The sequence below is a fragment of the Loxodonta africana genome, chromosome X (assembly GCF_030014295.1).
Source record: "Loxodonta africana isolate mLoxAfr1 chromosome X, mLoxAfr1.hap2, whole genome shotgun sequence".
NCBI classification, from domain to species: domain Eukaryota; kingdom Metazoa; phylum Chordata; class Mammalia; order Proboscidea; family Elephantidae; genus Loxodonta; species Loxodonta africana.
In genome coordinates, this window is record NC_087369.1 from 57,228,266 (window position 1) to 57,252,292 (window position 24,027).

The following is a 24,027-nucleotide window of genomic DNA, read 5'->3' on the forward strand; positions in this document are numbered from 1 at the left end:
ATCGTGACCCTATGTATAACAGAAGGAAACACTGACCGGCCCCTGTGCCATGCCATCCTTATTGCAGCCACTGTGTCAGTCCATCTCCTTAAGGGTCTTTTTCCTTGACCCTCTACCAAGCATGATGTCCTTCTCCAGGGACTGGTACCTCCTGATAACCTGTCCAAAGTACCTAAAATGTAGTGTAGCCATCCACTTCTTAGGAACATCCTGGCTGTACTTCTTCCAAGATAGATTTGTTAGCTCTTCTGGCAGTAAATTCAATACCCTTCGCCAACACCATAATTCAAATCCATTGATTCTTCTTCGGTCTTACTTATTCATTATACAGATTGCATGCATATGATGCGATTGAAAACACCGTGGCTTGGGTCATGTGCTCCTTAGTCCTCAAAGTGGCATATTTGCATTTTCACACTTGAAAGAGGTCTTTTGAGGCAGATTTGCCAAATGCAATATGTCGTTTGATTTTTTTTCCTTGCATCCTTTTTATTCTTTTTTAAATTGTACTTTAAGTGAAAGCTTACAGTTCAGTTTCTCATACGAAAACTTATACACGCATTGTTATGTGACCCTAGTTGCTCTCCCTACTTTGTGACAGCACATTCCTTGTCTTCACCCTGTATTTCCCATGTCCATTCAACCAGCTCCAGACAGGAGCTACCCATGTGTCTACTTCCCCTAAAAAGCACACTCCTCACCAGTATCATTTTATGTCTTATAGTCCAGTCTAATCTTTGTCTGAAGAGTTGGCTTCAGGAATGGTTTTAGTTTTGGGTTAACAGAGACTCTGGGGAACATGACCTCCAGGGTCCCTCCATTCTCACTCAGACCATTAACTCTGGTCCTTTTACTACAATATGAGTTCTGCATCCCACTTTTCTCTTGCTCCCTCTGGGATTCTCTGTTGTGTTCCCTATCAGGGCAGTCATTGGTGGTAGCCGGGCACCGCCTAGTTCTTCCGGTCTCAGGCTGATGGAGTCTCTGATTTATGTGGCCCTATCTTTCTCTTGGGCTTCTGTGACGAGACCAGTTGATGTATCCTAGATGGCCGCTTGCCAGCTTTTAAAACCCCAGACACCACTCACCAAAGTGGGATGCAGAACATTTCCTTAACACGCGTTGTTATGCCAATTGACCTAGATGTCCCCCAAAACCATGGTCCACAGACCCCCATCCCTGCTACTCTGTCCCTCAAAGTGTTTGGTTGTATTCAGGAAACTTCTTAGCTTTTGGATTAGTCCAGCTGTGCTGGCTTCCCCCTTATTCTGTGTTGTTCTTCCCTTCACCTAAAATAATTCTTCTCTACTATCTAAAAAAAAAAAATTCTTTTTTTGTCTAATTAGTGAATACCCTCTCCCTCCCTCCCCACCCTCGTAACCATCAAAGAATGTTTTCTTCTGTGTTTAAACCTTTTCTTGAGTTCTTATAATAGTGGTCTCATACAATATTTGTCCTTTTGTGACTGACTTATTTCACCCAGCATAATGCCTTCCAGATTCATTCATGTTATGAGATGTTTCACAGATTAATCATTGTTCTTTATCATTGCATAGTATTCCATTGTGTGAATATACCATAATTTGTTTATCCATTCATCTGTTGATGGGCAACTTGGTTGTTTCCATCTTTTTGCTATTGTAAACAGTGCTGCAATGAACATGGGTGTGCATATATCTATTCCTGTGGGGGCTTTAATTTCTCTAGGATATAGTCCAAGGAGTAGGATTGGTGGACTGCATGGTAGTCCTATTTCCAGCTTTTTAAGGAAGCGCAAATCGATTTCCAAAGTGGTCGTACCATTCTACATTCCCACCAGCAACATATAAGTGTTCCAGTCTCTCCACAACCTCTCCAACATTTAATATTTTGTGTTTTTTGGATTAATGCTAGAAATTGGTATCACATTGTAGTTTTGATTTCCGTTTCTCTAATGGCTGATGATCATGAGCATTTCTTCATGTATGTTAGCCACCTGAATGCCTTCTTTGGTGAAGTGCCTGTTCATAACCTTTGCCCATTTTTTAAAATTTTTATAGTGTTTAAGTGAAAGTTTACAAATCAAGTCAGTCTCTCATAAAAAAATTTATATACACCTTGCTATACACTCCCGTGGGTGGTATATACTCCTAGTTGCTCTACCCCTAATGAGACAGCACACACCTTCTCTCCACTCTCTATTTTCATATCCATTCAGGCAGCTTCTGACTGCCTCTGCCCTCTCATCTGCCTCCAGACAGGAGCCGCCCACATAGCCTCATGTGTCTATTTGATTCAAGAAGCTCACTCCTCACCAGTATCGTTTTTTGTCCCATAGTCCAGTCCACTCCCTGTCTGAAGAGTTGGCTTTGGGAATGGTTCCTGTCTTGGGCTAGCAGACGGTGTTGGTGACTTTCTTTTGTGGGGTTCGATGAGTGTGTTGAATAGATATTTTCTCATGTTTCATGATATCAGGGAAGTTTTCTGCCAACAAACCTTTGACAATTCTCTCTGTATTTTCTGTTATTCCCCTCCCCCCTCCCGTTCTGGTACTTCAATCACTTATAGGTTATTCCTCTTGATACAGTCCCACATAATTCTTAGAGTTTCTTCATTTTTTAAAGTTCTTTTATCTGATTTTCCCTCAAATATATTGGTGTCAAGTGCTTTATCTTTAATCTCTACTAATTTTGACTTCCATTGCCTCAATTCTGCTTTTATGACTTTCTGTTGAATTGTCTAATTCTGAAATTTTATTGTTAATCTTCTGAATTTCTGTTTGCTGTCTGTCTATGAATTCTTGCAGCCTATTAAATTTTCATTATGATCTTGTCTAATCTGCATAAGTTCCTCTAATGCTTTGTCTGTGTGCTGCTTGGCTTGTTCTGTGTTTTGCATGAGCTCCTTCCTGATCTCTTAAAGAGTTCTGTATATTAATTTTTTTGTATTCTACCTCCAGTTATTCCAGGAAGTTTTCTTCATCTGGAAGATTTCTTGATTCTTTGTTTTGGTAGCTTGCTGAAACCATCGTGGCCTGCCTGTTTATGTGATTTGATATTGACTGTTGTCTCTGAGCCATCAATAAGTTATTGTATTTATTTATTTTATGTTTGTTTACTGTGTCCTAGCTTCTAGTTTTGTTTCGATATGCCCAAATAGGCTGCTCGAGTGAGCTAGTTTGATTATAGGTGTCTTTGAAGCTCTAAAGTCCTGTCACCAGGTGGGTAAGCTATTACTAGGTATGTGAGCCTAAGAGTCCTTTCACTTTTCTTGTATGGATTCAGCTCAGGTGTCCAGGTAGTCAGTCACCAAATGTGTGGTGCAGGCTCTCACCTACAGTTCTAGACGAGCAGGGGTGATTGGTGTAAGCATAAGTATCTGGTTGCAGTAGGGGGTCATGCTCTGAGCAAGGCAGGGGGCTGAGAACTGCCCCTGAGTGTCTGTGAGGAACATGTGTTCCTGTTAACTAGAGCATGTAGGTGGATGAGTTTTGCACCTGGACTGTGGGTGCCCAGTGCTGTTCGCTGTAAGGACTGGGAGGCCCTACTTATTCTTGGACCCCTGTTGCACGTGGCTAGGTGTTGTGGGTGAAGCCACCACTCCTCAGGCACGTGATGTGGGAAGGTAACGACCCTGCTTAATAGGTAGAGTGGTGTCAAATGTCATGAACCTACCTCTCCACTGTGTAGCTGAAACAGTTGAAGTTAAACTTCAGGTATACACCCTGTTGTGCTGTGCCAATGAGGGCCTATACTGTTGAAATTGGCCCACACGGGTCTATGCCAAGGTGAAAGGCATTCAAAGTCCATGGGCTCCTTATGCCTATGCCTAGGCAAAGGCGCTGTTTCTGCCCTGATTTCCCGGATTAGAGGAGACAGCAGATTGTTTTTTTCCCTATTTTTTAATTTGTTCCCTCTCCAAGGCCAGGAGAATGGCTCGGGGCCAGTGCAGAGTCCTTCTTCCAGCCTAGCGGATGCAGGGAAGGGAGGGAGCAGGTAAGTGGCAGAGAGGTTTTTCTCAAAGGGGTATTTTTGGCTCTGTGAGGTAGGTTAAATGCAGGTACTTATCTGTTGCTGATTGAGGGACACTTCTCACTTGTTCTGGAGGGTCGAGCAGACTCTTGCTACTCGTTTCTCTCTCAATGTGGAAAATGCATCCCAAACACCACTGCTCCCTCACCACACTGGTGCCAGTGGAATCAGTCAATGGAGTGTCAGTTCCTGCTGGGTCAGGCCTGGCAACACCTTGCTGCTTCTGAACCATCTCTCCTTCCCCCTGCTGCTCAGTCCAATTCTTCAACTTTGCCTTTGATGTTCAGGACTCCTAGCTTGTCATATGTAATCGATTCATTTGTGTTTTTTTTTTTTTGGTCTTTGTTTTAAGAGGGACCACAGGAAGCATCTGACTACTCCATCATCTTAGCCCCGCCTTGTTTAATTTCTTGAGTGCTGCTTTCATACGCATTGATTGTGGATCCAAGTAAAATGAAATCCTTGACAATTTCAATCTTTTCTCTTTTTCATGATGTTGCTTATTGATCTAGTCATGAGGATTTTTTTTTTTATGTTGGGGTGTAGTCCATACTGAAGGCTGTAGTCTTTCATCTTCATCAGTAAGTTCTTCAGGTTCTCTTAACTTTCAGCAAGCAGGGTTATGTCATCTGCATATTACAGGTTGTTAATGAGTCTTCCTCCAATCTGATGCCACATTCTTCTTTGTATAGTCCAGCTTCTCAGTTTATTTGCTCAGCATACAGATCAAATAAGTATGGTGAAATGACACAACCCTAACACACACCTTTCCTGATTTTAAACCACGCAGTATCCTCTTGTTCTCTTTAGACGACTGCCTCTTGGTCTATGTACAAGTTCCTCATGAGCACAATTAAGTGTTCAGGAATTCCCATTCTTTGCAATATTATCCATGATTGTTATGATCCACACAACTGAATGCCTTTGCATACTCAGTAAGACACAGGTAAACATCTTTCTGGTATTTTCTGTTTCAGCCAAGATCCATCTGACATCAGCAGTGGTATCCTTCATTCTACTTTGTCTTCTGAGTCCAGGTTGAATTTCTGGCAGTTCACTGTCAATGTACTGCAGCAACCATCTTTTAATTATCTTTAGAAAAATTTTGCTAGGGTGTGATATTAATGATATTGTTCAATAATTTCCACATTCTGCTTGATCTCCAGCACAATGTTAAATAAGAGTGGAGATAAAGGGCATCCTTGTCTGTTTCCCATTCTCAAGGGGAATGTTTTCAGACTCTTCATTTAGGATGATGCTGGCTGTTGGCTTCGTAGAAATGCCCTTTATTCTGTTGAGGAATTTTCCTTCTATTCTTATTTTGCTGAGTTTTTATCATGAATGGGTGTTGGACTTTGTCAGATGTCTTTTCTGAATCAATTGATAAAATCATGTGGTTCTTTTGTTTCATTTATATGATGGATTACATTTATCGTTTTTCTAATGTTGAACCATCCCTGTATACCTGGTATGAATCCCACTTGGTCACAGTGAATTCTTTTTTTGATATGTTGTTGAATTCTATTGGCTAGAATTTTGTTGAGGATTTTCATCTAAGTTCATGACGGATACAGGTCTTCAATTTTCTCTTTTTTGTGTGCGTTGTCTTTACCTGGTTTTGGTATCAGGGATATGCTGGCTTCATAGAATGAGTTTGGGAGTATTCCATCCTTTTCTGTGCTCTGAAATACCTTTAGTAGTAGTGGTGTTAACTCTTTTCCAAATGTTTGGTAGAACACTGCAGTGAACCTGTCTGGGCCAGGGTTTTTTTTGGGGGGGGTGTTTTTAAATTACCTTATCAATCTCTCCTTTTGTTATGTTTTTTTTCAGTTGTTCTACCTATGTTTGTGTTAGTTTAGGTAGGTAGTGTGTTTCTAGGAATTCATCCATTTCTTCTAGGTTTTCAAATTTGTTAAGAGTACAATTTTTTGTAGTTATCGGATATGATTCTTTCAATTTCACTTGAGTCTGTTGTAATACTGCCCATCTCATTTCTTATTTGGGTTATTTGCTTCCTCTCCTGTTTTTCTTTTGTCAGTTCGGCCAATGGTTATCAATTTTGTTAATTTTTTCAAAGAACCCACTTTTCGTCTTCTTAACTCAATTATTTTTCTGTTCTCTTTTTCGTTTGATTCTGCTGTGCTTTTTATTATTTGCTTTCTTCAGGTGCCTGAGGGTTTCTTTTGTTGCTCACTTTCTATTTGTTCAAGCTGTAGGGATAATTCTTTGATTTTGGCCCTATCTTCTTTTTGGATGTGTGCATTTATTGATATAAATTGACCTCCAAGTCCTGCTTTCGCTGTGACCCGAAGGTTCTGATGGGAACTGTTTTCATTCTCACTGGAGTCTATGAATTTCTTTACTCTATCCTTGATGTCTTCTATAACCCCAGTCGTTTTTGAGCAGGGTATTGTTCAGTTTCCAAGTGTTTGATTTCTTTTCCCTGCTTTTTCTGTTGTTGATTTCTACTTTTATGACCTTATGGTCAGAGAAGATGTTTGTAATATTTCAATGTTTTGGTTTCTGCTAAAGCTTGCTTCATGACCTAATATGTGGTCTATTCTAGAGAATGTTCCATGTGCACGAGAAAAGAAAGTATACTTGGCTGCTGTTGGATGGAGTGTTCCGTATATGTCTATGAGGTCAAGTTGGTTGATTGTGGCATTTAGATCTTCCACGTCTTTATTGAGCTTCTTTCTGGATGTTCTGTCCTTCACCAAAAGTGGTGTGTTGAAGTCTCCTAGTATTATTCTGGAGCTGTCTATCTCACTTTTCAATGCTGTTAGAGTTTTTTTTTTTTTAATGTATCTTGCAGCCCTGTCATTGGGTGCATAAATATTTAATATGGTTATATCTTCCTGGTATATTGTCCCTTTAATCATTATATAGTGTCCTTCCTTATCCTTTTTGGTAGATTTGACTTTAAAGTGTATTTTGTCAAAAATTAATATTACCACTCCTGCTCTTTTTTGATTTTTTTTTTGCTTGATATATTTTTTTCCATCCTTAGAGTTTTAGTTTGTTTGTGTCTCTAAGTCTAAGGTGTGTCTCTTGTAGGCAGCATATAGATGGATCATGTTTTTTAATCCTTTCGGGCACTCTCTGTCTCTTTATTGGTGCATTTAGTCCATTTACATTCAGCATAATTATAGATAGGTATGAGTTCAGTGCTGTCATTTTGATGCGTTTTTTGTGTGTTGTTGACATTTTCTTTTTCCCATTTAATTTTTTGTGATGAGTGGTTTGTCATTATATATTGTCTTTTCCTCTTATTCGTTGTTGTTGATTTTGTTTCTGCTGAATCTCTATTTTTTTCTTGTATTTTATTTTGATGAGTAGGATTGTTAGTCTCCTTTGTGGTTACCTTAATATTTACCCCTGTTTTTCTATGTTTAAACCTAACTTTTATTTCTTTATATCACCTTGTCTTCCTCCCCATATGAAAGATCTATGACTACATTTCTTAGCTCCTCTTTATTGTTTTAATGTTGTCTGCTTTTAAATAATGACATGACTGTTTCCCTGTTTTGAGCATATTTTTATCTTGATTTATTTTTGTGATTTTTCTGTCTGGGTTGACATCTGATTGCTCTGTCCAGTGTCCTAGCCTTGGGTTGATATCTGATTTTATCGATTTTCTAACCAAAGAACTCCCTTTAGTATTTCTTATAGTTTTGGTTGGTTTTTATAAATTCCCTAAAATTCTGTTTATCTGGAAATGTTCTAATTTCACCTTCATATTTGAGAGACAGCTTTGCTGGACATATGATTCTTGGCTGGCAATTTTTTTCCTTCAATGCTTGGTATAAGTCATCCCATTGCCTTCTTGCCTGGGTGGTTTCTGCCGTGTATCTGAGCTTATTCTTATTGACTCTCCTTTGTAGGTGACTTTTCGTTTATCGCTAGGTGCTCTTAAAATACTCTCTTTATCTTTGGTTTTGGCAAGTTTGGTTATAATATGTCTTGGTGACTTTCTTTTAAGATCTACTTTGTGTGGAGTTTGATGAGCATCTTGGATAGATATCTTCTCATCTTCTATGATATCAGGGAAGTTTTCTGCCAACAAATCTTCAACAATCCTCTCTATATTTTCTGTTATACCTCCCTGTTCTGGTACTGCACACACTTGTAGGTTATTTCTCTTGATAGAGTCCCACGTGATTCTTAGGGTTTCTTCATTTTTTAAAATCTTTTTATCTGATTTCTCTTCAAATATAAATATATTGATGCCAAGTGCTTTATCTTCAATCACACGAATTCTGCCTTCCCCTTGCTTAATTCTTCTCCTCTGACTTTCTATTGAGTTGTCTAATTGTGTAATTTTATTTTTAATCTGAATCTCTGGTGGCTGTCTCTCTATGGATTCATGCAGCTTGTTAAAGTTTACATTATGTTTTTTAATAACCTTTTGAATTTCTTCAGCTGCTTTATCTGTGTGTTCCTAGGCTTGTTCTGCGTATTGCCTGATCTCCTTCCTGATCTCTTTTCTGTTACCTTAAAGAGTTTTGTATATTAAATCTTTTGTATTCTGCATCCGGTAACTCTACAAATGCACCTTCATCCAGAAGATCTCTTGATTCTTGGTTTTGAGAGCTTGTTGAAACTATCACGGTCTGCTTCTTTATGTGATTTAATATTGACTGTTGTATCTGAGCTATCTATAAGTTATTGTATTAGTTTATTTTATGTTTGCTTACTGTATCCTAGCTTCTTTCTTTTTGTTTTGATACGTCCAGATAGGTTGCTTCAATGAGCTAGCTTGATTATTTTCACCTTTGAAGCTGTAACATCCTGTCACCAGATTTTTTTTATGTTTTATGTTTTTATGCTTTTTTTTTTTTTTATTGTATCCTAGCTTCTTTCTTTTTGTTTTGATATGCCCAAATAGGTTGCTTCAATGAGCTAGCTTGATTATTTTCACCTTTGAAGCTGTAACATCCTGTCACCAGATTGCTAGAACTGTTATCAGGTATATGAGCTAGGAGTCCATTCACTTCTCTTGTATGGATTCAGCTCAGGTGTCCAGATAGTTGGTCATCAAGTGTGTAGTACAGGCTGTGTCCTATAGTCTTAGATGGGCAGGGGTGATTGGCATAGGTACCAGTATCTGGTTGCAGCAGGGGGTCACGCTCTGAACAAAGCAGAGGGCTGACAACCATCCCCTGAGTGTCTGTGAAGAAAGTGCGTCCCTGTTCCCTACAGCACACAGGTGGGTGGGTTCTGCAGACGGACCATGTGCACCCAATGCTTTTGGTTGTAAGGACTGGGAGGTACCGTGTATCCTTGGACCCCTGTCTTGGGTGGCTGGGTGACATAGGTGGAGCCACCAGTCCTTAGGCCCCTTATGTGGGTAGGTGAGGACCCTGCTTAATAGGCAAAGTGGTGTCAAACATCAAACACCCACCTCTCCACCGCACACCTGAAACAGTTGCAGTCTGCCAACAAGGGCCTGTTCTCCTGAAATAGACCCACACAGGTCCATGCAGGGGGGAAAGCTATTCAAAGTCCATGGATCGATTATACCTGGACAGAAGTCGCTTCTGTCCTGAGCTCCCCAGGTTAGTGGAGCTGGCAGAGTGTCTTTTCTCTAATTGTGAATTTATTCCTTCTCCAAGGCTGGGAGAATGGCTCAGAGCACGCGGCAGAACCTATCTCAGGCCCAGGGAAATTGACAGCCACTGAAGGTGTCTTGGGGGCTGGGAGCACATTCAAATATACACAAGTCCTTAGCTTTTGCTAAGAGCTCCATTCTTCTCTGGTTCCGGAGGTATGCGTAGGCTGTGTGGCTGGCTGTTTCTCCTGGAGGAAACTGCGGCTGAATGCTACCACCAGCCCAGTGGAGCCTGAGGGTTCCCAGCAACTCAGGTCTCACAACTCCTCTCTGCTTCTAAACAGTTTCTCTCTCCCCCTGCTGCTCAGCCCGTTTTCTAACTTTGCCTTTGATGTTCAGGGCTCCTAGCTTGTCATAAACATAATTGTTTCACTTGTTTTTTCAGGTCTTTGTTGTAAGATGATTCACGGGAGGCATCTGACTACTCCGCCATCCTTGCCCCGCCTCTCATACTTCTTTAATTGCAAAAAGAATGAACAAAGGAAAACAAAACTCAAATTCCAACCATAACCTACAGGGCCCAAAAGGAGCTGGCCACTGACTATATCGCTGCCCATGCTTCCCACCCCACATTCACTCTGCTCAGATCACACTGACCACCTGGCTGTTCCTCAAATATTCCAGGCCCACTCCCATCTCAGGGCTTTTACATTGGTTGTTACCCTTGCCTGGAATGGTTCTCTCCCTCACCTCTTTCAGTTAAAGAACTCAAAGTCACCTCATCAGGGAGGCCTCCCTGACCTCCCTGCTGAAACTCAAAACCACCTACCCCCTGATACTTCCTATTCCCCTTCCCTTCTCCATAGCACTAATCACAATTTAACAAACTATAATACTTTTTTTTATAATACCAACTTATTTTTATTTACTGTCACCCCCAGTAAAACGTTAGCCCTACGAGGGCTGGGACTTGGGCTTGCTTTGATCACTGTTTCTCCACACCTAGAACTTTGCCAGGAAGCCAGGAACTCTGAGACAGGTATGAGATGGCAACCAAAGTATAATATTCTTTGAGGGGGTGTTTGGGCACGAGGTTGGTTGTCTGGGCTGAACCCTCACCGAGCGATGCTGGTGCAAACAGTCTGGTGGACATCGTTTCGACAAGACGCAGGCACTGAGGATCCGAGCCAGGTGCTTCCGGAGGACTGGAGTGGGTGGGTGGAGGTAAGGAGGTCAGGTTAGCCTCAGGGAATGGTGGCTCCAGCCCTCCACCTGGGCCCTGCACTCACCATGCTCCACATAAGTGATAAACGCCAGGGACAGCAGCACTGCAGCCAGGTGGAAGCTGAAGCCCTGGGGGGAGAGGGCGAAGGGCAATGAGGTGAATAAGGAGGCCCTGCCCTCCCCCCAGCTTCCACCCTGATCCCACTCCACCCTGCTCACGTGCAGGAGGGCACTGGCTGCGTACGTGACCAGCACGGCTGAGAAGGTCCCCAGGCGGAGAGCATTCTTGAAAACGTCTGCGGGGGGCGGGGAACATGTGGGTCAAGATTTTCCTGAGATCTCCCTTCCCTTCTTGGAGAGCCATAGGGTAGGATGAGGGTATCTGCAACCTGTCGGACCCCCAGGGCCTTTTAACAGTCTCAAACCCCACACGTCCAAAACATAGATCCTGGTCTTCCCTCCCAGCCTGCTCTTCTCACAGTCTCTCACCCAGTTGAGTCAATGTCAACTCCACCTTCCAGTTCCTCAGGGAAAAAAACCTCTAGTCACCCTCGATTCATCCTCCTCCTACTTCTACATCTAAACTGTCAGCAAATCCTGTCAGTTCCACCTCCGTAATTTACCCAGAAACTGACTTCTCACCACAGCCACGGCCACCACCATCATCGCTGGCCTGGACTACTGCAGTGGCCTCCTCACTGCTTCCGCCTTCACCCCCTCCCCTCAGTCATTCCTCGGCAGGCAGAGGGATTCTGTTAAATCCTCAATCAGACCGCAGCCCTCCTCTGCTCAGAATCCCCTCATGGTTTTCTCTGCACACCCATCTCACTCAGAGAGAACGTCAAATAGCCCATAAGGCCCTAAGCTGTCAGTCCCCTCCCTTTTTCTATCCCCCTCTGGTCACCTCTCTGACCTCACCTTCTACCACTCTCCCCCTTACTCACTCCACTTCAGTCACAAGGCTCTCCTCCTCACTGTCCTATATAAATGCCATGCAGGCTCCCACCTCAGGGCCTTTGCACTGGCTGTTCCCTCTCTCTGCTATCCCCCTGCACATAGCCACATGGCTTGCTTTCTCATCTTTAGGTTGTTGCTCAAATGTCACCTCAGTGAGACTGTGCCAGACTCAGTGGAACTGTGCCAGACTATGGCAATCCAGAGACAGTGGAATTAGACTCCGACTCCGGGAGGCTGGCAAAGATGAGCAATGTTTATGAGCCACCATGATATGAAGCAAAAGTACCAGGAAGCAGGGAGAGATTTAGAGCAGGAGAACTTGTGCTTGGAGATCCAGGGCAGATTTCCTGGAGGGAGTGTAGGAAGACTAGTGAAGAGGATCTGCAGCAGGGGAGGCACAGAGACCCCAAGCCTCGTCCTGACCCTGGTTGGCCCAGATGTAGTTTGGAGATTTGAAGAAGGCAGGTCTCCCCTTCCAATCTCAGCACTCCAATCTTGCCAAGATTCACCCCTAAAAAGCCCCTCTAGGTGTAGGGTCAGGACCTTCCTCTGCCCCCACCACCTCTGGTCTCAACTCCAGTGTCTTAGTTACGTAGTGCTGCTATAAAAGGAATACCACAGTGGGTGGTTTTAAAGAACAGAAATTTATTTTCTCATAGTTTAGGAAGCTAGAAGTCCTATTTTAGGGCATCAGCTACAGGGGAAAGCTTTTTCTTTGTCAGCTCTGAGGGAAGATCTTTGTCTCTTTAAGCTTGTGTAGCCCCAGCCTCCTTGGTTCCTTGGAAATTCTCACCTGGCGTCTGTCTTTCTTCCATTTGTGCTTGCTTGTCTCTGTGTCTTATCTGCTCTTTTTATAACTCAGAGCTGATGAGGTTTAAGACACACCCTACACTGATATGGCCTCATTAGCAAACAAAGAAAACCCTATTTCCAAACAGGATTACATCCACAGGTATAATGGTCAGGACTGCAACACATCTTTTGACAGCAGACAATTCAGTCCATAACACCCAGGCTGGTGGCTTTCTCCTAGATCCTCCAGGGGTCAGCAGTACTGACTGTGGAATGTCAGGCAGCAGCAGGGCCACTATGCAGTTGTGCAGGAAGTGTGCCCTGACAAAAGACACCTGGCCAAGGCAGAAAGTAGGACTGGAATGCACCCCGGGTTCCTCTTGCTATGCCTGGGTTTTGGCGTGGAACTCTGTCCATCGGGAGGAAGGGGTGTCATTTTCTAAAGTTCACAAAGGCACTATGTGTGCTAGTGGTGCCTTGAGCTTCCAGGTCATTAAAGGCAAAGGAAGTCAGGAAATGATTCAGTAAGTGGACATAGCCCCAAGGGTTCAAAGCTGAGCAGTTCTCAGTCCAGGGGTGTCTCTGAGCTGGAAAAACTCTCAGCCTACATTAGCCACTGTCTAGTCCAGCTACCATACATTGTCAGAAAAAATTGTCAAAGACTCTTAAGTGGACAAAACTATTCCTAGGTGTCTTTTCAAAGGAACGTTGAGAGAGGGCAGGGCTAGGAATGAAAACGTATTGAATACTCAGTCAGAGTGGAGAAAGGTGTCTTCAAGTCCTGCTGATAAGGTGGTCTTGGCAGAGGCACTTGAGAGGAGCCTCAGCCAGAGTCCCCCCACAAAGAAGTGCCTGAGCTAGGAATGCAGATATGTGTAAGAGCATGTCTGACCGGGGGGACTTGAGTTCTTGACTGCAACTCCCTTTAGAGACTGAAAGGTACTGACTGTGCACCAAGGCTCATGTGGCCTGCAAGGTAAAGCCTTTGTAATTGCCTATGATTAGACCTGAAAGATCACACATAGTTTTATGCCCAGGAACCAGACTCCTTGTTATTTAGGACATGCAAGTGCTGAACCGCCCCCAATGCCATCCTGGGCCGCTGTCCTGGTAATAGCTGTGGGAAGGGTTTTGGTCTCAGGTAGGTTATTTCAACTGCTGTGCCTCAGCTTCTTTATAAAGTTGAGATAATTATGGTTCCTGCCTTATAGTGGTATGGAAAAGATTAAATAAGATGATGGACATAAAGTTCTTCAAAAAGCCTGGTACACGTAAGGGCTCAATAAGTATCAGCTGTTACTCATTAGGTCTGTTTGCTTTGCAGAATTGCCAGTGGCAGACACTTTTGAAAGGCTGCTTGGGATCCCTTCCAGATGCTGGCCTAGCAGGACTCAGGTACTCCATCCTTGGATAACACACCCAACGAGTTCTCCCCACTTGATGGATCAGCGAGGACAGATTCCTGGTCAGTAAGGACATACCTGGCTTGCTCTTTCTGGTGCCCCCCATGCTCCCACCCAGGGGATCCTGGGGCCCAGAGGACAAATGAAGGGGAGTGCAAAGAGAGGTGAATCCCTGACAGGTAACTGTGGGTGCCCTGGGTGAAGTTTCCCCATCTGTTCAATGTGTGCTTAGGAGCTGGGAATTGCTGAGAACCATTGCAGCCACCTGGGCATGAGTGGGCAAGAAGGTAGGCATATTCTTCAGGATCTGTGGGTTGTAAATGACAGAAACACAAGTAAAAATGCTTAGGATAGAAAAGAAATTATTGAGTGAGCTTTGAGGGTGCACACTGTGCCTAAGGACTCTACCTCTCTCTGTGAGTCGGCTCTGCTTTCTATTTGACAGCTTCACCCTCAGCAGGTTCTCCTCATGTGGTGAATGCCCCACCTACACCCAAACAGATATGAGCCCCAACTAACAGAGAAACATCTTTTCCTTTCATTCCAGCTTTAGGTCATGTACCCAAACTTGTGTCATATGCCCATTCCTGAACCAATTCCTGTGATCAGGGTGACAGACTGTTCTGATTGGCCAGACTAGTCATGGGTCCAGTCCTGGAGCTCTGAAACAGGCAGTTAGCCTCACAGAACTACATGCATCAGGGTGGTATGAAATGTGTCATCAAAAGAAAATGGAGTATATTCACACAGTGGAATACTACACATCGATAAAGAACAGTGATGAATCTGTGAAACATTTCATAACATGGAGGAACCTGGAAGGCATTATGCTGAGTGAAATTAGTCAGTTGCAAAAGGACAAATATTGTGTAAGACTACTATTTTAAGATCTTGAGAAATAGTTTAAACAGAGAAAAACACATTCTTTTGTGGTTACGAGAGGGGGGAGGGAGGGAGGGTGGGAGAGGGGTATTTACTGATTAGATAGTAGATAAGAACTACTTTAGGTGAAGGGAAGGACAACTCAATATGGGCGGGCGAGGTCAGCACAACTGGACTAAACCAAAAGCAAAGAAGTTTCCTGAATAAACCGAATGCTTCGAAGGTCAGCAAAGCAGGGGCAGGGGTTTGGGGACTATGGCTTCAGGGGAGATCTAAGTCAACTGGCAAAATAAAATCTATTAGGAAAACATTCTGCATCCCACTTTGGAGTGTGACGTCTGGGGTCTTAAACGCTAGCAAGCGGCCATCTAAGATGCATCAATGAGTCTCAACCCACCTGGATCAAAGGAGAATGAAGAACACCAAGGTCACAAGGTAATTATGAGCCCAAGAGACAGAAAGGGCTATGTGAACTAGAGACTACATCATCCTGAGACCAGAAGAACTAGATGGTGCCCGGCCACAACTGATGACTGCCCCGACAGGGAACACAACAGAGAACCCCTGAGGGAGCAGGAGAGCAGTGGGATGCAGACCCCAAATTCTCATAAAAAGACCAGACTTAATGGTCTGACTAAGACTAGAAGGACTCCGGTGGTCATGGTCCCCAAACCTTCTGTTGGCCCAGGACAGGAACCATTCCCGAAGCCAACTCATCAGACATGGATTGGACTGGACAATGGGTTGGAGAGAGATGCTGACGAGGAGTGAGCTACTTGCATCAGGTGGGCACTTTAGACTATGTTTGCATCTCCTGTCTGGAGGGGAGATGGGAGGGTAGAGGGGGTTAGAAACTGGCAAAATGGTCACGAAAGGAGAAACCGGAAGGAGGGAGTGGGCTGACTCATCGGAGGAGAGTAAATGGGAGTATGTAGTAAGGTGTATATAAGTTTATATGTGAGGGACTGACTTGATTTGTAAACTTTCACTTAAAACGCAATAAAAATTATTATTAAAAAAAAGAAAATGGAGGGTGGTATTTAGTAGAAGAGGGAATGGGTGCTGAGTTGACAAAAGGAATGCATGACAACTACAGCAGGCCATTGCTGAACCCTTAAGTATGATCATTGGCAGCCTCGTTCTTTCTTTGCCCACCATTTGAAGGTCCTCAGTTTTATGTCATAAAAAAAAAACCCAGTGCCTACCCTATCTCTCTCAGACACCAAAAATTCTACCTCCCATGACAGATTAAAAGTTGATTTATACTAGGGACTCAAACAGATACTTGTACACAGGTGTTCATAGCAGTATTATTTACAATAGCCAAAAGGTGGTGTCTTGGGCTGGGTCCTCTATAGAAGCAAAAACAGTAAAGTGTCTGATTTCAGAAGCTAAGCAGGGTTGGGCCTGTTTAGTACTTGGATGGGAGGTCACGTGGGAATACCGGGTGGTGTAGGCTTTTGGAGCTCTGGTGGTGCCAATGGTTAAATGTTCAGTTGCTAACCAAAAGGTCAGCAGTTTGAATCCACCAGCTGCTCCTTGGAAACCCTATGGAGCAGTTCTACTCTGTCCTATAGGGTCGCTATGAGTCAGAATCGACTCAACAGCAATGGGTTTGGTTTTGGTTTAATATATATATATAAGGTTTTTTATAAGGTAAGTATATAAAAAAAATATATTTACATATATATATCAAGAGGCAGTCATTCAAACAGGAAAAGGGGATACTGCATGTTTTAAAGTCAGGAAAGGTGTGCATCAGGGTTGTATCTTTTCACCACACTTATTCAATCTGTATACTGAGCAAATAATCCAAGAAGCTGGACTATATGCAGAAGAACATGGCATCAGGATTGAAGGAAGATTCATTAACAACCTGCGATATGCAGGTGATACAACCTTGCTTGCTGAAAGTGAAGAGGACTTGAAGCACTTACTGATGAAGATCAAAGGCTACAGCCTTCAGTATTAGATTATGTGTCAACATAAAGAAGACAAAAGTCCTCAAACTGGACCAATAAGCAACATCATGATAAACAGAGAAAAGATTAAAGTTGTTTTAAGGATTTCATTTTACTTGGATCCACGATCAACACTCATGGAAGCATCAGTGGAGAAATCAAAAGACCCATTGCATTGGGCAAATCTCCTGCAAAAGACCTCTTTAAAGTGTTGAAAAGCAAAGATGTCACCTCGAACATTAAGGAGCACCTGACCCAAACCATGGTGTTTTCAATCACCTCATATGCATGCAAAAGCTGGACGATGAATAAGGAAGAACGAAGAATTCATGCTTTTGAATTATGGCGTTAGAGAAGGATATTGAATATACCATGGATTGCCAAAAGAATGAACAAATCTTTCTCGGAAGAAGTACAGCCAAAATGCTCCTTAGAAGCAAGGATGGCAAGACTTCTTCTCACATACTTTAGACGTGTTATCAGGAGGGATTAGGCCCAGGAGAAGGACATCATATTTGGTAAAGTAGAGGGTCAATAAAAAAAAAAGAGGAAGGCCCTTAATAAGATGGATTGACACAGTAGCTGCAACAATGGGCTCAAGCAATAAAAACAATTGTGAGGCTGGCCCAGGACCAGACAGTGTTTCGTTCTGTTGTACATAGGGTTGCTGTGAGTCGGAACCGGCCTGACAGCATCAAGCAAAACATATATATAAAGCGAGGGAGAGAGAGATTTATCCCAAGGAAATGGCTCACGAGGTTGTAGAGGCTGGCAAGTCCCAAGTCTGTGGGTCAGATATCAAGCTGGATGTCTCCTAACTCATGGCATGTAATTTGGCAGGCTGCTGGCTCTCAGGCTGCAGAGGCCAACGAATCCCAAGATCAGCAGGCAGTACTGCAGGCTGCTGGCTCAAGTCCCAAGAACCAGAGGTCAGATGATGATGAGCTAGATGCAGGATCCAGAGCAAGCAAATCCAGTGAGCTTTGCCAGAACATTCCTATATATTGGATGCAGGCCACACCCCCAAGGAAACTCCCTTTACAACTGATTGGCTGATCACATCAGATCACATCATGGAGATGATTGCAGTATATCACAAAATGGAGGAAAACTACATCATCACATAACTGCCAAACTACATCATTACGTAACCACCAAACCACTGAGAATAATGGTCCTGCCAAGTTGAATCATAACCTTAAGGTTAGTTAAGGGTCCATTAACAGATGAATGGGTAAACAAAATGCGGTATATACATACAATGGAATATTATTCAGCCATAAAAAGGAATGAAGTACGGATGCATGCTACAACATGGATGAATCTTGGAGACATCATGCTATGTTTGTAGCAACAGCTGTCTGAAGGAGGCAAAGCCTCACTGGAAATTATTTAATCCAATGGTGGAACTTAAAGCAGTGTGGCAAAAGGATACAATAGATCTGTGGGGAGACTGCCAAGTACTCGACGGACTTAACAGCATAAAAGCAGCCCAAGGAAGAGAGCAAATTTCTTCCCATCTTATATCTCCTCCATTCAAGGCAGATGACTGTCCCAGGCTCAGGCATGTCAGAGCTTTAGGCTCTTTTTGCCATTCCCTTCGTCTAAGGTATCTGTCTGTCCAGTTTTCAGCCTGTTAGTTCAGCTCTGTTCTAAAGCTGTTGTGTATGTGTGTATTCATCAAGCATCGACACTGAGGAAGGATCTTCTAAAGAGGGAGGTCTGTTTTTCTGGGCCATTAAGGATAAATTCTGTGTGAGAGGGTCAGAAGGGATGGCCCAGGATGCAGATAGGACAGGTTAGAACATTAGAATAGTTACCAACTCACTCTTCCATCCATCTGCCCACTCACCCATTCACCTACACACCCATCAACCCACAATTCATCCACCCAACCACACATCTAGTTTTGCACTCTTTCATCCACCTACCTACCGATCCATCCACCCAACCTTCCATCTACCCACCCACACATCCATCCACCTACATAACTGATATCTGTTGCGGATCCAGGTTTGTGGCATACATTGGAAGCACAGATACCCACCCCCTGCCCTTTAAGCCTTCCCAGTCAATCTGGAGAGACAACCACATGTCTCACTACTTGATTCTGTGATTGGTGCTGTGGAAACCCCGGGGAAAATTTAATTATGACAATGACATTTTACCTAAGTGCTGACAGATCTGTCAGTGTTTGCCCGGAGAGATGAAGAGGAAGGGCATCCCTGGAAGTGGGAACAGCATGGACTTTTTAAGAATTTGGGCTCTGTTTCACATTTTTCTCCCCTTCTATCAGGATCCATCTATTGCGGCACTGATCAGAACTGTCTGTAGTGGTAGCCAGGCACCATCTAGTTCTCCTGGTCTCAGGGTAGATGAGACTATTAGTCCTGTAAACTAGTTTCTTCTGAGTTTTTGGTTTCCTTCTTTCTCTTTTGCTCTGAACAAGAAGAAACTGATAGCTGTATCTTAGATGGCTACTCTAAGTTTTTAAGGCCCCAGATGCTACTCACCAAACTAGGAAATAGAACATAAACTTTAAAAAACTATGTTGTGCTAACTGACCAAGATGTCCCAGGAAACTATGGTCCTGAGCCTTTAAACCCAGAAAACCAATCCTGTGATGTGTTTGGTTATGTCTAAGAAGTATCTGTAACTCTGACCCCTATGTGTTTATTATGTATATGGATATATATGCATGCACATGTGTACACGTATATATATATATATATATATATATATATATATATATATATATATATATACACACAAAAAAAAAACCCAAACCCATTGCCATTGAGTCAATTCCGACTCATAGCGACCCTATAGGACAAAGTAGAAATGCCCCATAGGGTTTCCAAGGAGAGGTTGGTGGATTCAAAATGCCAACCTTTTTGGTTAGCAGCCTGAATTCTTAATCGTTGTGCCACCAGAGCTCCATATACATATAGATACATCTCTATATGCACATGGAGCCCTGGTGGTGTAGTGCTTAAGAGCTCGGCTGCTAACCAAAAGATCGGCAGTTCAAATCCACCGACCACTCCTTGGAAACCCTATGGGGAAGTTGTACTCTGTCCTATAGGGTTGCTCTGAGTTGGAACGGATTCAATGGCACCTAACAACAACAATATATGCACACACATATATACACATATGTTGTTGTTGTTAGGTGTCCTCAAGCTGGTTCCAACTCATAGTGACCCTATGTACAACAGAACGGAACACTGCCCAGTCCTGCACCATCCTCACCATCATTGTTATGCTTAAGCCCATTGTTGCAGCCACTGTGTCAATCCATTTTGTAGAGGGTCTTCCTCTTTTACGTTGACTCTCTACTTTACCAAGCATGATGTCCTTCTCCAGGGACTGATCCCTCCTGATAACATGTCCAAAGTATGTGAGACATAGTCTCGCCATCCTTGCTTCTAAGGAGCATCCTGGTTGTACTTCTTCCAAGACAGATTTGTTAATTCTTTTGGCATGGTATGTTCAATACTCTTTGCCAACACCATAATTCAAAGGTGTTAATTCTTCTTCGGTCTTCCTTATTAATAGTCCAACTTTCACATGCGTATGAGGTGATTGAAAACACCATGGCTTGGGTCAGGCGCACCTTAGTCTTCAAAGTGACATCTTTGCTTTTCAACACTTTAAAGAGGTCTTTTGCAGGAGATTTGCCCAATGCAATGGGTCTTTTGATTTCTCAACTGATGCTTCCGTGAGTGTTGATCATGGATCCAAGTAAAATGAAATCCTTGACAACTTCAATATAAATATACCCATATATACATACCTATATGCATTTTTTTACATACATACACAGATACATGCATACATGTGTAATCACTGATATATATTTTTTGGTTGTTGTTCCTGTTGTTGCATAATTATATATGTCATAGCATTTACCAAAAATGTTCCTTTTTCTTGTGTACTTCTTAGTGACATCATTTACTTTGGTCAAGCTGTGAGCACTTCAGTATTCGGTGTTCCCCTTACTGGTCATTGCAAAATATTGGAAATATTATCAGTTCTTAGATATAGGCAGTAGTTGAATAAACTGTGGTACATCCACACAATGAAGTCCTATGCAACTGTAAAAAAGATTGAGGAAGATCTCTATGAACTGATAAGGAATGGCTTCTGGGGCATACTGTTAAGTGAAAAAAGCAAAGTACTAAAAAGTATCCTTTTTGCAACCCTGCATGTAAGAAAGAAGGGGGCATAAGAAAACATACATGTATTTGCTTATCTTCACAAAAAGAGCCCTGGTGGCACAATCGTTAAGCACTCAGTTGCTAACCGAAAGGTTTCAGTTTGAACCAGGGGTTTGAACCTGTTCTTTCCAGTTTGCAGTCCTGCTGAGAATTTGCATTTCTAACAAGTTCCTAGGTGAGAATTTGCATTTTCACCCCAGATATACTGAATTAGAATCTACATTTTAACTAGATTCTCAGGTGATTCTTACGTATAACTTTCTGGGAACTTGTTAGAAATGCATATTCTCAGCAGGATGCAAACGTGAATAACTGGTTTGAAGCCCTGATTCAAACTCGCCCAGTGGCTCCCAAGGAGAACGATGTGATCTGTTTCTGTAAAGATTACAGGCTAGGAAGCTCTATGGGGCAGTTCTACTCTGTCACATGGGGTCACTAGGAGTCAAAATTGACCCAATGGCACCTAACGACAACATCTTTACAAAGAGAAACACAGGACGGATAACCCAAAAACTGAGATTGGGTGCCTAGAGGGGGTGTGGGTGGAAGCAGGATAGAGGAATGGGATGGAGAAATGGCACTTCTCTGAGTCTACTTTTTGGTATAGTTCTGACTTTTAAAACCATGTTAATGTTTCACATACTTAAAAAAAACTAATTAAAAAAATAACAAGCATGGGGATAAATCCTAAAATGGAATACAAACAGAAGCAAATCAGCCTAACTGATTTTCAAATGAATCACACAGCCTCACTGAAGGGGAAAAGTGGAAGAACACAGCATCCATCAGGTAGAGGGTCAGCAAAAGAGAGGAAGACCCTCAACAAGATGGATTGACATAGTGGCTACAACATTGGGCTCAAACATAGCAATAATCATGAGGATGGTGCAGGACCACACAGGGTTGGTATGAGTTGGAATCAACTCTATGGCATCTAACAACAACAATAGAGACAAGAAGAAGTGTAAAAAAAAATTACATATGTTATATATATATATATATATATATATATATATAACTCTAGTTGGTATACTTGTTTTCCACAGTTGTATAAGGTAGAGATTCTGAAACTACTTAATGTGTATCCTAGAACTGAGGAAATAAGTAAAATTATTGTGGATAATGAGAATCGGGTTTCTCACATTTGAGAAGGGGGAAGGTTAGAATGAATACTATGGTGTTGGATTGGTATTGTAGGTGTCAGTAGGAATTCATGGATTTTAATATATAAACAGAAAGACAGATACAGATATAAATAAGTATAGGTGTGTGTATGTATTCTGTATTTATACCCTAGTTCTATCCACTGAGGGAGCCTAGAATCAGCAATACTCCAGAAGCAATGAGCACTTTTTTTAATTCCTGGACAAGGGCTTTATGCCTCAGCTTTATTATTCTATGTAGTGGCTGCTCACAAATCAGACATGCCCATTGTAGCTATAAATATACCTTGTAATACAAATAAGTTTTTTTTCTAATTTTTGATGAAGATGTACACAGCAAAGATACATCAATTCAGCAATTTCTACATGTACAATTCAGTGACATTGGTTACATTCTTCAAGTTGTGTCGCCTTTCTCAACACGCTTTTCCAAATTGTTTCACCATCATCAACACAAGCTCACTGTCCCCTAAGCTTTTCGTCTAACCTATCCAGTTCCTAGTGTCGATTTGATCTTACATAGGTAATTCTTTAAAAGAACAGAATGCTCAAAACCAACAAAGAATAATTTTTGATTCATCCATAGAGTTAGTATTACATTAACCCAGAAAATTCAGAAGTGTGTTTATAAAGCTACATGGCATTTTGAGAGTTGAAATTACATCCAGGAAAGGGATTACTTTGTCCCTTTACTTTTGGGATAGGTAACACTGCTGCAAACATCACATCAAAGGGAAGCATGAGCACACAGAACAGATGCAGAGTTCATTAAACGCCTACTTTTGGAAGGAGCTGCCTCCAATATAAATAATTTGGTTTCTGGTTAAAGTGGCTTGTTCTTCTTTTCCCGAAATCAGGAAAGCAAGGATATGGACTAGAAACAGCCCTGATATGGCCTCTGGTCCTAGCTCTGGTGTTAACTAGCTGTGTGATCTTGGGCACATGCAATGAGCACTTTTAATGCTCAGATCTTGGTTTCCTAAATGCCATTCTCCACTACAGGTAGTCCCTGACTTTTGACAGGATTCCGTACCTATAACTTTGTTGTAAGTTGGTTCTGACGCAAGTACCTCATTTTTTTTTTTAGTTTTGATTATTATTGCCTTTTATTATCAGTATCTTTATAACTCTGTTTTTTATTTGTCTTTGGGGGTTGGAAACATTACATATGAAGTTGCAGATATATTTTAACATTGCATGTGGTACATATTGCTAATGATAAGATGTACCAAAAAAAAAAAAAAGAAAGAGTTTTAAGTGCGGTTTGTGGTAACTCTAATACGTCATAATTTGGAGACTACAAACCAAGGCTGTTGAGGAAATGGCTAACTCCAGGGCCAAGACTAGGAAAGTACATGACAAGACTGAAACATTTTGATGTGACCTAAAAAAAAAGATGTTCTCAAAAAATGATGGGGACATGTCAAAAGGACACAGAAGCCAGCTCCAGGGGACTCCTACTGTCTGAATCTAGAACAATTTGACCATTAAAATCATGATAGTAACTGATTTTAACCTATAAATTAAATTAAGAATTCATGAGTTCCATATTGATACAAACTAATAAATGAACAAATAAATAAATGGAGGAGAAAGGAAAGCTCTTCCTTACAGTAGAATGCCAGCTATACATGTAAAAGAAAATTACCATTTGGCCACCATCATAGTAGTAATTGCTTCAGGCAAAACCACCAATGGATAATAAATGAGTGGAGTTTGAGGAAAAACAGTATAGTTACATGGTCTCAAAGTATCTCCCTACAATATACGTATTAATTACAAAGGGAAAAACAGTAAATTTATGGTGGACAAACCCAGAAGACACCACTCTAATCAAGTAATCAAAGTTACTATCACCAGTTTT

At 42.1% G+C, this 24,027-nt stretch overlaps 1 protein-coding gene and 1 long non-coding RNA gene across 6 annotated transcripts in view; one reads left to right on the forward strand and one right to left on the reverse strand.

Annotated features, from left to right (window-relative positions):
* Nucleotides 1-8,377: 8,377 nt before the first annotated feature.
* LOC135228909 (uncharacterized) lies at nt 8,378-11,841 on the reverse strand. Its single transcript, XR_010319779.1, has 3 exons — nt 11,005-11,841; nt 10,851-10,914; nt 8,378-10,766 (listed from the first exon to the last, which is right to left on the reverse strand). It is a non-coding gene; the product is annotated as an uncharacterized LOC135228909 (long non-coding RNA).
* Nucleotides 11,842-14,931: 3,090 nt separating this feature from the next.
* PORCN (porcupine O-acyltransferase) overlaps nt 14,932-24,027 on the forward strand; it is a 34,330-nt gene continuing 25,234 nt past the window's right edge. Inside the window, exons 1-2 of one of the 5 annotated variants that reach the window (XM_064278248.1) lie at nt 14,932-15,254; nt 15,508-15,604. In XM_064278248.1, coding sequence (XP_064134318.1) covers nt 15,201-15,254; nt 15,508-15,604 — 151 coding nt within the window. In that variant the 5' untranslated portion in view covers nt 14,932-15,200. The remainder of the gene's footprint in view (nt 15,255-15,507; nt 15,605-24,027) is intronic. The other 4 variants (XM_064278251.1, XM_064278253.1, XM_064278249.1 and 1 more) reach the window with 4 other exon arrangements.